Source organism: Harpia harpyja, chromosome 2, assembly GCF_026419915.1.
Source record: "Harpia harpyja isolate bHarHar1 chromosome 2, bHarHar1 primary haplotype, whole genome shotgun sequence".
Lineage (NCBI taxonomy): Eukaryota > Metazoa > Chordata > Aves > Accipitriformes > Accipitridae > Harpia > Harpia harpyja.
In genome coordinates, this window is record NC_068941.1 from 29,005,433 (window position 1) to 29,019,868 (window position 14,436).

The following is a 14,436-nucleotide window of genomic DNA, read 5'->3' on the forward strand; positions in this document are numbered from 1 at the left end:
CTCCAAAGGACACAGTAGCTCCTGCCTATCTGTACTGCCTGTCCACATCAAGACCACCCCTCTGAGTTAAATATACCAGACTCTGAATAAGCAGCATTTTGAAATTGAATATACAGGGCTTGGGAAGCTGAGCTTACAGCCTGCGTAATTGGCACAGATATTCAATTATCATTAAAATTAATAAGTAGGACAACAACCAAATCCCCTGACAGATTTTGATTATCTCAGTCTGGGTATTTATCAGAATTACTCCGACACACTGAGTCATCGGGCTCTGGCCGATGGGCACAAGCTGCTCCTTAGCCCACTGCAGTTTCCTTCGCACTGGAAGCATCATGACATCCAACATCAGGAAAAGACAAGTACCGCACAAGACTGGAGATGGATCTCTGAAACAGTGCAAAAAGACTTGACTTGGTCTGAAATCTGTTTCCAAGTGAACTATTCATTTCATTCCTGCTCAGCAGCTGTACTCTGCCTCACTGTAATTCTGCAGCAGAGTGACTGTGGCCACTGCTTTTGCAGGGAGGCACCAATCTGCTTGTAATCACCTACCCCATCACCTAACATCACGTATCAATGACCACAACTCATTTATTTTCTGATCGTCTGACAAGACATCTATAGTGACTGACATAGCTAGGAATTCTTTTCTAGAACTTCATCATTTTTAGGTTGATTTTCCCAGCACTAGAACTGAGATCATCAGGGCTTTGCCCAACTATTGTATTAATAAATATCCATATTTTTAAGGATGTAAAATAAACTCCAGAATTAGCAGAGACACAAAAAGCATATATGCTGTCATTGAAGTTAACTACAGAGGAACATTCATTATTCGATCTGGCATCAAAATAAAGCAAACAGTAAACCAGAAGGAGATTGTGTAATGAAGTGACTTTATCTCACAGGATTATACTTGTGGTTATGACTTTAATTGTGTAGTCTAGAAGGATTTGTGACAAACTGAATAATCTCGCATTATTGTAATGATTTGTAATCACAACACTGGATACGATTTATGGGCTTACTATACATTTGCATTGCAATCAACTAAAACAGTCAGTGCATGCCCTACAATTTGTAACAGTACTTAAAATTATGTCTTGCAAGGAGCTCCAACAGCTGCCCAGTCAAACAGTTTGGAGGTTTGAAACCAAGGCAAAACTCTCAAGTGTGAATCTTCCCAATTTCTGAAGAAAATAAAGCTGAAATAAAACAAAACTGAACACCCCCAAAGTTTCTGAATAGAAGACCAAAGGCCACATTTTTGCTGTCCTTTACTGTTGACTGAACCAGTAGCAAGCAATGCCAAACAGACATCGTACAGAGCAGAAGTTATTTTGATGGCCCTCAACTTCAAGTGACAAACTTCAAGAATGACCCCCAGGCTCCAGCAGGAAACCAGGAGAATCACAACATCAGTGCTGTAACTGGAATTTGCAGGCTGAATATGCAAAGACAAACCCCTTTCCCTCCCCAGAAAAAAAATTGAGGTCCCAATGAAAAAGGTTGCCAGCACAGGCAGATGGTGTTAAGTTTTCCTAATCAGCTGGAGGAAAAAATAGCAAGTCTGAGTCCTCCTTTTCAGAAACAGACAATTTTCCCACCCTGCTTGGTTTATGCTGGTCTTCGGGATATCATCTCAGCAGGACTGCTCCCTACAAGCAGCACATCTGCATCACAGAGAAACTCAAACACCTGAAAGATCAATTAATTCTGAAAGATCACTTTCAAGAAGTAGATACTTAAATTACAAAATCCTGTCATCACCTCCTCTCCCACCCTGCCTTCACTCATCAGTTCTTGGCCCAGCTCAGAGCCAAAGGGAAGTCGGGGCAGGGGCTGACTTGAACAAGAGTTAACACCAAGCCTGCAGCTCTTCCTTGCAACCGGAACAGAACTGCAAATGGATTAATGGTGTACACCATCTCAAATCACGTTAAGAAATACTCCACGCTACTACCTTCTACTGCCAACTGCATCTTCTGTACGGCATTACGGACTGTCAATATTACAGAAAGAATCATTGCTGTTATAGGAAGACCTTTGAAGACAAGGGCCAGGTCACTTGCCCCCCAAAATTTTTGCTGAAGTCAAATAAGAATTTTTGCAACATAAAGGTTCAGTCCTTCCCCCACTTCAGAGCCAAAAGTTCTCATCTTTGATACTGCAAGAAAGCATCCCAAGGAGGGTAATTATCTACAGAAAGCACACATCTTTACAAGCTTCTGGTTTATCTTATTTCAGCACAGTAACAGATCTACAGGACACTATCTTCTCTGTCTCAATATGCAGGTAGTTCATATACACCCACATCAGTAAGATTTCTTAAAGTGAAACCAGGCTTTAGGAATGGGTAACTTTTCTAACAATTTAAACACATCTGCTTAAAATAGAATATTTTTTTTTTTCTACTGTTCATTTTGTTAAATCAAGAATTTAATATAATCAAAGCACTGGCGTGGCACTTGCTGGAGTAATGAACACAAAAGAGAAATACGCAAGAATACATAAGTTAAATACTTACCAGAGCATTTTGGCAAAACCCAGGTATCTAATAATTTCCTTCTTGGAAAGCAGCAAAAGGAGGCAAATCAAGGGCTGTGCTGGGGGTGTTTCAGCCTGGTCTGACACATACAGTTTTTAAAAAGCCATCAGCAATCTCTACTTGTCACCATCACCACCCTTTTCCTGGGAGCTGCCCCACAGGTGCCCAGCTCAGCAGGTAACTCCTTGTCCTCCTCCTCCGTCAACGTGCTGATGCACAGCCCCCACTCTTCTTGGGGGGGGGGGGGGGGCTTGCTTCCAGGGCCTGATCCTAGCCCCCCTGCAGCTATCTGGCAACTTGTCCATGGATTATTCCTTACTAAGATCATACAGTGATAGGTAAGGATCAAACTAACATGCAAGTGTCATTCACTCCTAACTAAATCACTACTACATCACTGACGTGTTCTCAGCAAACCATTTTGAAATAGAAATAAGGAACAGTAATCTCCCATTACACTTGGAAAAAAACAATTGCTCTCTCCCCTAAATGCTCACAACTCTTCACAGGACTGCAGGGGTTTTTTTGGTTTTGGGGTTTTTTTTTCCTTTTTTTAAGGTTTTTGGGTGTTTTTTTTTCCCCCCAAACCCTCTGACCAGGCAGGGAAAGCAGCAGCTAAATCATGTTCTGCAATTCTTTTATACTCACTGTTCAGCCCATGGGGTACAATCGATCACGAGGGCTTGGCAGCATACAATGTCACACTGGTAACGCAGAGATGACTGATAGGCAGGTGTCACCCACACTCCCTTCAACAGTGCTTCATCATTCATGTTGGGAAGAGTCTAAAAGTTGGTGAGAGGAGCTACCACTTTTCTTTGGAGAAGAGTTAACACACAACCCCCAAAAGGATGTATATGCATCCATTTGTACTGCTAGTACTTAATCTCCAATCTGTTTTGCTACAGTATTTCCAATATTAAAAGCAACAGACCTCATGATTACTGCCTGCTTTAGTCAAACACACTAAATCACATAGCTCAGCATGCTTTTTCCTCCCAAAATGAAGACATCTTAAGATAAATTAAGAATATAAACCCAAAATATTTTGAGGCAAAAACAGCTTCCAACTAAAATACTGGCATTTTCTTTCAATAGCCAAAAACCCAGTCCCACTTCCCCTTTCGTATGTGCATGAAGCCTTCAGCAACTGAAAAACACCCTGGTTTTGTGACCAGGACAAGCAAACAGAGAACATGATGCCACCATTTTCAGTCTCTGAAAATCCTGGACCATTCCCATTAATAACTTGAAAAAATGGATGAGATGTTCAGCTGCTGAACTATTTCTTGAATAGCCACGTATCCGGGCTTTGCAGTAAAACAGTAGTCAATCAAAAAGCTCTCCTTACTGGTTTTAAGCTAGGTGATGGGTCTTCAGAAAAGGCCTCTAATTTTTACTGTCTTCATTCACTGTGCAATACACGAGGCAACCACTGGTCACAAAGGCAAAATAGCAGCTTCCATCTTAGTGCTATTTTCAGGAATTTTGCATTTAAAATTTTCTCCTTCTAGACAAACCTACCATGTGTTTATGTTATGAAGTTAGCATTCATTTTATTTCATGTTTTTTGAGTTGGCTTTCCTGAATGAGTAACATGAAAAGAAAACCAAACAGGACTGCATTCTTGAATTTAGTTACCCAAAAAAGCCATTAACCTGAATAAAAATATATGCTCTCAAATGGGGCAAGAGCAAAGCCAATGCATTTTAAGTCTTATAAAAGGATTATGCAATTAAGTGATAAGTAACACACTGGTACATATATTTAGCATATGAAGTAGTAATATACCACAAAAAAATCCATCAACATAAGCTATAAAATCCTAATGCATGTTTTATAAACCCTAGGCTGTTGCATATGCATTCTGTAATGGTAATATTTTATTCTGCAAAGTTTCTGATTCTCCATGGCAGCACTACGTTTATACATTTTAATTGTATGGTCACTAACTGTTGGATTCTAATATTTCTGAAACTGGCACAAAAATAACAGAGAAAACAATGGTTTTAGAAGATAAAGCTCTTCAAAGCTCTTTTATCCCCAAACGTAATTCCTAGACAGTAGCGAAAAAAAAAGACTTTTTAGTATGAAAGAAGATTATTGTTTGCCCAATGAGCTTGTGTGGAGGAACCTAATGCTGACAACTGTATTTACAAAACGATACACTGAGGGATGAGCCTTGATTTTTTCTGTGGTATATTTTCAAGACCAGGATAGTAATGTATTATTCCAGTAATACGGTTCTAGCAGAGATAAAGAATTGCTTTATTCTTAATCTTACTAGTATTAATTTATTTTACAGTACCTTAGAGTATTCTAGACATTTTAGATGTCCTTTAGTAAGACCTACACCTTGCCAGATGCTGCTCCCAAATAAAGGCTTGATTGATGTCAACAGCATACAAACCAAAGGGCAGCTAGCTGAGAGTCCAGGACAAGAAGTTTAAGGGCATTCTCAAATGGAGTGAGAAGATTTAACTTCAGATAGGAAAGAAGATATGAGAAAGGACATGAATAAAATGGTAAGGCTATTCAATGAGAACTGCTGCCTAGCATGAGGTACTCTGGTATAAAAGCAGCTACATACCGTAGCTAATATGTTGCAAGTATCAGAGAAGTGGATCTTAAACACAGGGTGTTGAATGAGTAATGGTAATGTGGTTTTTAAGCAGGGCAAGATAAAAAAATGAAAGCTCAGAGAAACAAAAACAGATCTCACCCTAGACAGAGTCAGGACAAGCTTTTAGACAGGAGGGCTTCAGATGTAGGACTGGAAAAGGCCAAAAGAGATCACCTGGTTTGTTCCTCCAGAAGAGATGAACTCTGCTTGTCCAGAGTAACAGAGATTATGGTCTGACCTGCTGTCAGAGACCTCCTGTGAAAGAAACCCCACATCTGCCCCAAAGGTGCACCAGTAGAAAGTACTTACTTTCCAGCAAATTTAGCCTGAATCAGCTTAGCTAAAACAAATCCTGTTTTCCTTGTCATACCCATTGCAAACCTGCACAAGAGGTTACTCCTTTCTTCTCTGCATCCCTCAAAGTGGTTGTAGGTCAGTCCAATACTCTATGCTACACCCAACTCCATCAGCCTTTCCACACAAGATGCATCTCTCCATTGCAAAGCTGATCTCTTTAGGTTAAGCTCTATGAAACAAATGCAGCTCTACAAGCACTAGCAAGGCCACCAACTCACCAGGGAAATCCACCAATTTGAACAGTAGTCAGCTGGCCAAATTCAGCTCTCATGGCAGTGCCCCTACTCCCATTAACTCCAACATCTTCAATCTCACTCCAGGGCTTTCAGAGTTTGAAACATGAACTCAGCACTGCTTTAAAACACAGTTTAGTTCAATTACCACAAGGGTCCTGCACAACTGCATTATTAACTTCTGGTGTCTTTTCAGACCCAAAGCTCAAGCTCTTTTGTTATACTTATGCTATACAATACAAGCATGCATGAGTCAGTCTGGCACACTAAAACAGGCAGCATAACCAAAAGAAAACACATCATCATGGCTCCATGGGATACAAGCAAAAAATGACCATGTAAGCACAAGAAGAATCAGGGGGAAGGTCACAGAGAACAGAAGTTTACATATACACAGATACTGTACTTTACCTTAAGGAATCCTACTGGAAAACAAACACCCCATATATTTCAACTCTATTGACCTCAACATCAGCCCACAAATTACTCATGTAAATTCCTTAATTCTGTACATAACAGAAAATTTTAAGTACTGCTTTAGTTTGGATTGCTCAGTTAACTTCAAATACTTCGATGTGCAGTATGTTTCTTACTAACCTGTGCATGCACAAAAGCATGTACATGTAAACAAAGCAGCCAAATTACAGGTTTTTAGGGTGTCATTAATACATTTTTTTTTACCTACTCAGGCGTTACTTATTTCCATTATGCTCCCTGCTGCAGTATGAATTGCATTATTGCCATGTTAGCATATGTGCTGGTTTTGGCTGAGATGGAGTTAATTTTCTTCATAGTAGCTTGTATGCTGCTATGTTACACTTGATGGAGCCCTGCTTTCCTGGAGATAGCTGAACACCTGCCTGGCAATGGGAAGTGGTGAATGAATTCCTTGTTTTCTTTACCTGTTAAATGGTCTTTATCTCAACCCACAAGTTTTCTCACTTCTACCCTTCCGATTCTCTCCCCCATCCCACTGAGGGGGAGTGAACAAGCAGCTATGTGGTGCTTGGTTGCCGGCTGGGCCTAAACCATGGCACTCCTTTTTGGCACCCAACGTGGGGCTCGAAGGGTTCAAAATAAGAACAGATTTGATTGGAATGTGCTAGATCAAGTCTATAGCTGTTAGTGCTGTTTAGCTTTTAATTGACAGGCCTCTATGCTTGCAAGCATGGGGCTTGCTTGCCTTGCTGTATATTAGAGTCTAGTGCTTCTTGGTGGCTGCTTTTTGCTTTCACTGCTTGCTGTACTGCTTATCATTTTACTCTTCTGTGCCTGGGAACATTTTGATAACAGCAATGGCGATGCTCCTGGGCTGGCAGATGGCCAGGGCACTGCTGCCGCTTCTGTGCTGTTGCACTGGACAGGCTGGAACTCCAGTGTGAACTCGAATCGAAGGGACTGTGACCTGCGGATGAGTCCATGCAGGAGCAGGCCACCCCAAAGCGTCTGTGGCTGTGAATAAGTCCACACCAGAGCAGGTACATCTCGAAGCATCTGCGGCCGTGCTTATGTCTGTGTCACAGCAGGTATACCTCTGAAGGGATTGTGGCCCAAGGATAAGTCCACCCTGGAGAAGGTAGACCTCGAAGCACATGTGGCTGTGGATAGGTCCATGCTGCAGCATGGTATACCCCTGAAGAGACTGTGGCTCATGGATAAGGGTCCACTTGGAACAGGTACTCCCCTAAGGGACTGCAGTCTATGGGTAAGTCCAAGCCAGAGCAGGGGCAAGGGGAGGAGTTCATTGCAATGTTAAACACTATGGTCTGGCCCAAAGCAACCAGGCGTGGAGATTATAATGGAAATACCTTTGAACTTTTGTAATGCAGGATTTGAGTTGCATGTTATAGGAATTACTATAGCAGGAACCACCTGAGCCAATGGACAACAAGCCTTACAAGAAGCAGTGCAAGTGCAGCAGTGACCTGACCTGAGCTGGCTTTGGTGCCCAATAACTGCCTGTAACACACAACCTCTCCTGTCCTGAGTGACCACCGTAAGAGATGGAGCCCAAACTCATGGACTAAATGAACTCGGTGGACATCTCTGGGCATTTTATGGACATTTTACAGGGGTGGTCCATAGACTAAGGGAATGATACCTGTGTATTATATCAAAGGATGGAAAGGGGAGTGAAGGGTAATGAGGATGTATTGGAGAGTGTGGGACCTGAGCATGATGTAAATGGTATGGAATAAGGGGTGGAGAATGTGCTGGGTTTGGCTGGGATAGAGTTAATTTTCTTCATAGTAGCTGGTATGGGGCTATGTTTTGGATTTGTGCTGAAAACAGTGTTGATAATACAGGGATGTTTTCGTTATTGCTGAGCAGTGCTCACACAGAGCCAAGGCCTTTTCTGCCTCTCACCCCACCCCACCAGCGAGGAGGCTGGGGGGGCACAAGAAGTTGGGAGGGGACACAGCTGGGACAGCTGACCCCAACTGACCAAAGGGATATTCCACACCATATGATGTCATGCTCAGCAGATAAAGCTGGGGGAAGAAGGAAGGGGGGACATTTGGAGTGATGGTGTTTTCACGTAACTGTTATGCGTGATGGAGCCCTGCTTTCCTGGAGATGGCTGAACATCTGCCTGCCCATGGGAAGTGGTGAGTGAATTCCTTGTTTTGCTTTGCTTGCGTGCGCAGCTTTTGCTTTACTTATTAAACTGTCTTTATCTCAGCCCATGAGTTTTCTTAGTTTTACCCTTCTGATTCTCTCCCCCACCCCACTGAGGGGGAGCGAGCAAGCAGCTGTGTGGTGCTTGGTTGCCAACTGGGGTTAAATCATAACAGCATATCCCCCTGATTCCTCTTCTACACTGGTCACAGCTGAGCAGCAGCATTTGCAGGAAGAAAAAAAAAAGGAAAAAACACCTCAACACAGGCTGCCAGAAGTACTGCCCCAAAAATGCCAATTATAATCATAGTTACATGACACAGCTCAATGGTGCCAAGAATCCTCCTCCTCCTTTCACTACCCCCTATCCCTTCCCCTTTATTTTATTTCTATCCCTGAGGACAAACACTGCTTCCAATCTAGGATTCCTGTATAAAAATCTCTATCTGAACTAAGATCAACAGAGAGCAACATGAATGAAGCACGCTGAGTAATCTAAACTGCTGTTATTTTTAACTTCAAAGAGGCACCTTACGGTACCTGTCCTCAAAAGAATGAGCCAGAAATGCTGCTCACAAACGAAAAAAATTCAAAAAAAAAAACCAAACCACCAATGTCCTACATAAATGAGAAGCAACTTGCAGAATCAATCTGGCTGAATTTACCCCCCCGACTTTCAGTATTTGGCCTTACTAACCACCAAAAGCAGGGGTAACTGCCTTCCCTCTTGCTGCTCACATGCAAGAAGTCATCTAGCTCTCTCCTTTTCTGCAATGAATAAAGAATTATGAACATCTCCACAGGACCAGGTTCCTTAGTACATGTTTATTTTCCTGTCTGAGCCTAAAAAAAATTTCCAGCACATGGAGCTGCGCAACAAGCCACAGCACAGAGCCAATACCCCAAGGACCACAGAGGCTTTCCTGTTCTGTGCTAGAAGAAGGTCAGGGAAATGAACAGGAGGTGGAGGGGATGGAAGAGGATTGTTACACAAAAGCAAAGCAGGTGTACGATGCTCTGATTTGGACAGAAAAAGAGTACTTCTAAGCTGTAAAGAAATAAGTTTTAAAATAAACCCTGAAAGGCAGGAGGGTCTGAAACAAGTAAATCAGTGCTATTATAGCCACCGAAACAAAAATCAGACATAATCGCTGAATAAATCAAGCCAGCTAAAATAAAGCATTTATTTTAATCAGCAACTTTTGCAATTATCTGGATAGTGTTAGAAGTGGCTGTGTTTTTATTTGGCCAGACCAAATAAGACTGAACAGCACAGGTTTACAGGGGACTTTTTGTAGCTTCTCCCCCTACTATGGCTTTGCAGGGAGTCGAAACGCATCAGGCAGAGTCTCTTGCCAAAATAAGGGAGGAGAGGAGGCAATACAGCCTACAAACACTGCCTGACCTGACCCGGCTATTTCTCTCACAGCACTTACCATTGTTCCTACTTCTGTGAGCTTCCACACGACAAAAAAGTATGTTTAGCACAGGCAAGTGCAGTCAGTTTCTGTAGGTCAGAGCTAGTTGGTGTCCCATCCATATATAATGCACACGTAAACCTCTGATGTGCCCAGTTTGGGTAATCCTAAGAAGCACCCCAGGAAACAGTCCGGAGGTAAAAGGCTTTGCAGACCTGCTGTACAAGTATAGGCTTCAATAAGAAAACCTGACTGGTTTTGTTGATGTGCTTGGAGGGCTTCCTATCACACAAGAGGGACCAGACTTTTCTGATACAGCCTCTGATAATTCCAATGACCTCCTTCAGGTTAAAGTAAACTTACATGAGCTGCAAAGCCAAGTCCAAATTGTCCCTTTGGCAGGTAATAACAGGATCAATTCCCAACTTGAGCTGCAAAAGGGGCAGCACTTCCATGCTGACAACACTCCATTGGCAGGGAGAGAGTCCATTTTCTGAGCTCCATGGCCACGCAGACCTCACAAGGACTTTCCTCACGCTCTAACAGATATAACTGCAGGTTTAAGAGCCTACTGCTGCAAGCTGCTGAACCCACACAGCCAGGGAAGGCCTCGTGGGGCAGCTGCGAAGCCACACTACCACGATTCATTAATCCTTCAGAGCAAAGCAGCAGAAAGAAGAAAGCACCTTCTTCTGCAAACAGCCAGTTCTTCACACCAGGAGACATTGTTTCAACCCCTGCTTGGCCACAGCCTACTTCACTCACATCATTTCATTTCCCCTGATCCCTCAATACTCCATACGAAGGAAGAGGAGGGATTTTTCTTACCTTTTATGTGCATGGGGGAAATGAAGGCTGGCCAGGCTGCAAGGAAACTGGACACTACCAAAACCTGTACCAAATAAGCACCTAGCTAGACAAAGCTCTGCAGAGGCAACCCTTGGCTAAAGCACTCCTCTCCCTTCCCCTAAAACCCATTACTCACAAGATGAGCTGGTGCACACTGTTTAGCAGTAGACCAAGGTCTGATCTCATGGGGACTAAAGCAGCTGCGGTGCTTTATTTGGAATTACAGCCATGAAACAGGTCTACCTCTAAGATTAATCTGTCTCCAGACTGGAGGGTCAGTCTCCTTCCCATACACCGCTGCTTTCATTTCCCAAGTTAGATCACATTTTCCTATTGTGTTCAGCAAAAATGAGGTGAGCAACGGGCTAAATGAGGGCAGCTAGACCTCCCTGGAGCATGGAATGTTTTAAAGCTTTAATACACAAAAATTACCATGGCACACAGCTATAACAAAAATTTAGACGATGATACCTACAAATAATCTGCCAAAAGCAAGCTCATTTGACTGGACCTCTTAGCCCCATTGTTTTGGTGGGGGTTTTGTGTTGGGTTTTGGTTTTGGTTTTTTGGTGGTGGTGGTGGGTTTTTTTTCAATAAATGTAGAAATCTGTTTTCAAAACCTACCAGCTTGAGCCTTTGTGATACACAGATAACTTCTCCCAAGCACTCCCATACAACTACAAAGACTAAACACTTGCTTTCTTTAACAGCAGCTGTGCTCCTGGTGCAATCTCCTATTTGTAGCAGATGTGGTTCTAGGAAAAATAGTACATTTCTTTAAGATTCCTAACAACAATCAAGTGGAGAAGCAGCAACACTAAAAGAGCTGAAGGCTGCTTCAAAAACTAAGGTATCTTCAGTTGGAACTGTATCACCATTGAAATTGCTACCATGTACTTGAAAAGTGACTAGACTCTACAAGATACTTTTAATAGCAATAATAAAATACCATGCATCAAAAAGCTTACTTCAGCACATGGTCTGTATCTACACACTGTAGTGTTGCGAAGTGTGACACATTATCCCATTTCTGCTCCTTTCCTTGATGGGGCACTGTGCAGACAGATACATGGACCTTCCAAAATCTTCCCTAAGAGGACATCCTGAGATAACAAGTTTGTATGAAAATACCTCAAAAAATGCTTGCCTGTCTCTGATCTCAATTAAAGCTCTCTCCTTTTCCAAATTCAAATCCTGAAGTGAGAGTTACTTAAAAAATTTATACGAGGTAGATTTTTTTTAAAAAAAAAAAATTAAACAAACAGAGTATGACTGCAGCATAGCTGATTGCAGAGCAGGTAAGGCAGTTAGAGAAGTAAATCTGGAAAGACTTTTTTCAGTACTTGTAAAATACTGCAAATATATTAGGCCAAAAAAGAGACAATTGGACTAACCTCCTGAATTTTTATGATGTCCCATGAAAACAAAGAAGATTAAGAGGAGATTTCTGGAAATTCAAAAACCAACTGTCTGATTCACTTTATTTGTGGAAGTTAATTTAAGGAAAAAAATTCTCCCTATTGAGTCAGTAACCATTAATTTGGCATTCATGAATGCAATTCCAGGTGCTGTTTGGAAACTGAGCTTGTAAATATAGAAAGGTGTCTCTAAATAATGAAAAGACACAACTGAGGCTTATGCATAGGATATTTAGCTTTTCATTTACTCATCTACACAGACTGAGAAGTCTTCTGAACTCCTCAGGCCTAGCTATTTTTCTACTGATATTCCTGTAAGGACATTGGGATATACAGCAATGGTGCTTTATACCATAGGAAAAATACCAAGGGTGTCCAAAAAGGAAAAATCTTCCATTAAGAAGCGGACATTGGGATCTTTATGGTGTGCCACAGCACCAACACATTGCTCTGCCAGCACATCTGGCACTGGTTATTCTGATGCCCACACATGCAAGGGGAAAAAGTTTAGTTCTTGGCTTTAAATCAGTAGATAAAAAAATATGCTATAGACTCTGACCACAACAAGATTAGATCTTGAACTGAGTTGAGGATAAACTCAGCTCCCTATGTAGCTTTTACATCCCTGCCATAACCAGTGCCTGCAAACATGCAGCTTGTCTGAGTGAGGCTGCCATTTCTATAACCTTTCATCCACGCAGAATATACAGAAAGCCAGATTTTAATTCACTGTGTAACATATACATATGCAGGGTTGGCTGTGTCTTATATAAACATTGCCACAATTTTTATGACAATCCAACTGGCATCCAAGACAATTCTGCAGCCCATTTCAGCTGGTGACTAAAACTCTGGAATAACACATTCTTGAGAGCTGCCCTGTTGCCTGTTGGAGAGCTCAGTCGCACAGCATTTGTCTTGGGATGCTTTCTCAACTCACACGGTGCTCATGGCTCCCGGGAATTGACAGGAATACTCAGCACTGTGCAGAAGTCAGCCTTTCGAGACTGTACCAAAGCTCTGTTACAGTACAGCATCGAGGATGCCCCAGCCAAACCAAAGACCTAAAGTCACAGGAATGACTGCTCGCACGATGCAGTCAGGCCAAGCAGACACACTGGAGGGTATTAATGGCTTTAAACTTCAGCACTTATTTCAGGTATCAAACTAGGAGGCTAGGTTCTTTCAGTTCTCAGTATAGGTAATGGTAAGGGACAGAGGCTCTTCAAGGTACTTAAAACTCAGCTCCTGTTCCAGTGTTATCAGCTCCCAGAATTTTATCATGTGCCTGAGCAGTATTTCTGAATAACCCTGTTCATTTAAAGCTCACAGCAGTGTCCCAGACCCTGTGTTTCAGAAGAAAACTTTCAGAAAATTGTGTTGTATGTTTACTGCAAAGGCACAAGAAGAAAAGAGCAGAAATCTATAATTTTAAAAAAAGTTAAATAACATCATGGATTTTCTTGGTGAGGGGAGGAGTGAGGAGGCTGACTCATGGTATTTTTGTTTTGGTGTTTTGGTTTTTGGTTTTTTTTTTGTTTGTTTGTTTTTTATACTTGTGGCTGGCTCTACTGCATAAATAAATCAATCCCCTAGCCACACAGCGACATTTTTCCAGTCACAGCTTGTTGTTTTATTTATTTTTTTTTCCCTTCCATTGCCAACAAATCACTCCAGGGAGTTTTTAAACCCAGTAGTCTACTTTCCGAATGGAAACTATTAGTATAATTTGAGAGAGAGAAAGCAAACAACAACAGAGACTTACCCCATTTTTTGGGTAGGCTATCCATCCTAGATCCCCCATTACTGTGCGTGAGTCCAGTAAATTCACTGAAAATAAGAGGAAAAAAAACTGTTAAGAAAGATGGATGGATTTCAAACTTCAGTAAATATTTCAAGGTTTGGGTGGCTATGGTAAGCAGGCTATTTATAAATAACCAAGAAAGTTGGATTTTTGTAAAGCAGAACAACAATGCAATAACTCCGCTAACAATGAGGTCATACACTGAAAATAATTCTACGCATGCATTACTTTATTCCTTCGAGATCTGCCACTGAAACCAAGCTGCAAATACACTAAGCTTCTGTAAGATCCAGATCCTTCACATTCTTAGAATCTGGTCTTTTGGGGGGAATAAATACATAGTACATATACACATAAACACAGTGTGCAAGACATACAGTATATAGGTATACACATACACTCACAAACATCTATACATGTTTATACACACATCTCTTCTAAGGTGGCATATGTTTTTAGCATAATCAGGCACTGAAGACAAAAATAAAACAAGAAACAACATGCAGAGTTTCCTGATTATTATGAATTCAATTTTTAAAGTATTTTATGTGCATGTATTACAGT

At 41.7% G+C, this 14,436-nt stretch overlaps 1 protein-coding gene across 9 annotated transcripts in view; it reads right to left on the reverse strand.

Annotated features, from left to right (window-relative positions):
- Positions 1 to 14,436, reverse strand: part of EPHA5 (EPH receptor A5) — a 204,402-nt gene that overhangs the window by 174,013 nt on the left and 15,953 nt on the right. For all 9 annotated transcript variants that reach the window (XM_052774023.1, XM_052773983.1, XM_052774016.1 and 6 more), the window contains exon 2: positions 13,834 to 13,898. In XM_052774023.1, coding sequence (XP_052629983.1) covers positions 13,834 to 13,898 — 65 coding nt within the window. The remainder of the gene's footprint in view (positions 1 to 13,833; positions 13,899 to 14,436) is intronic.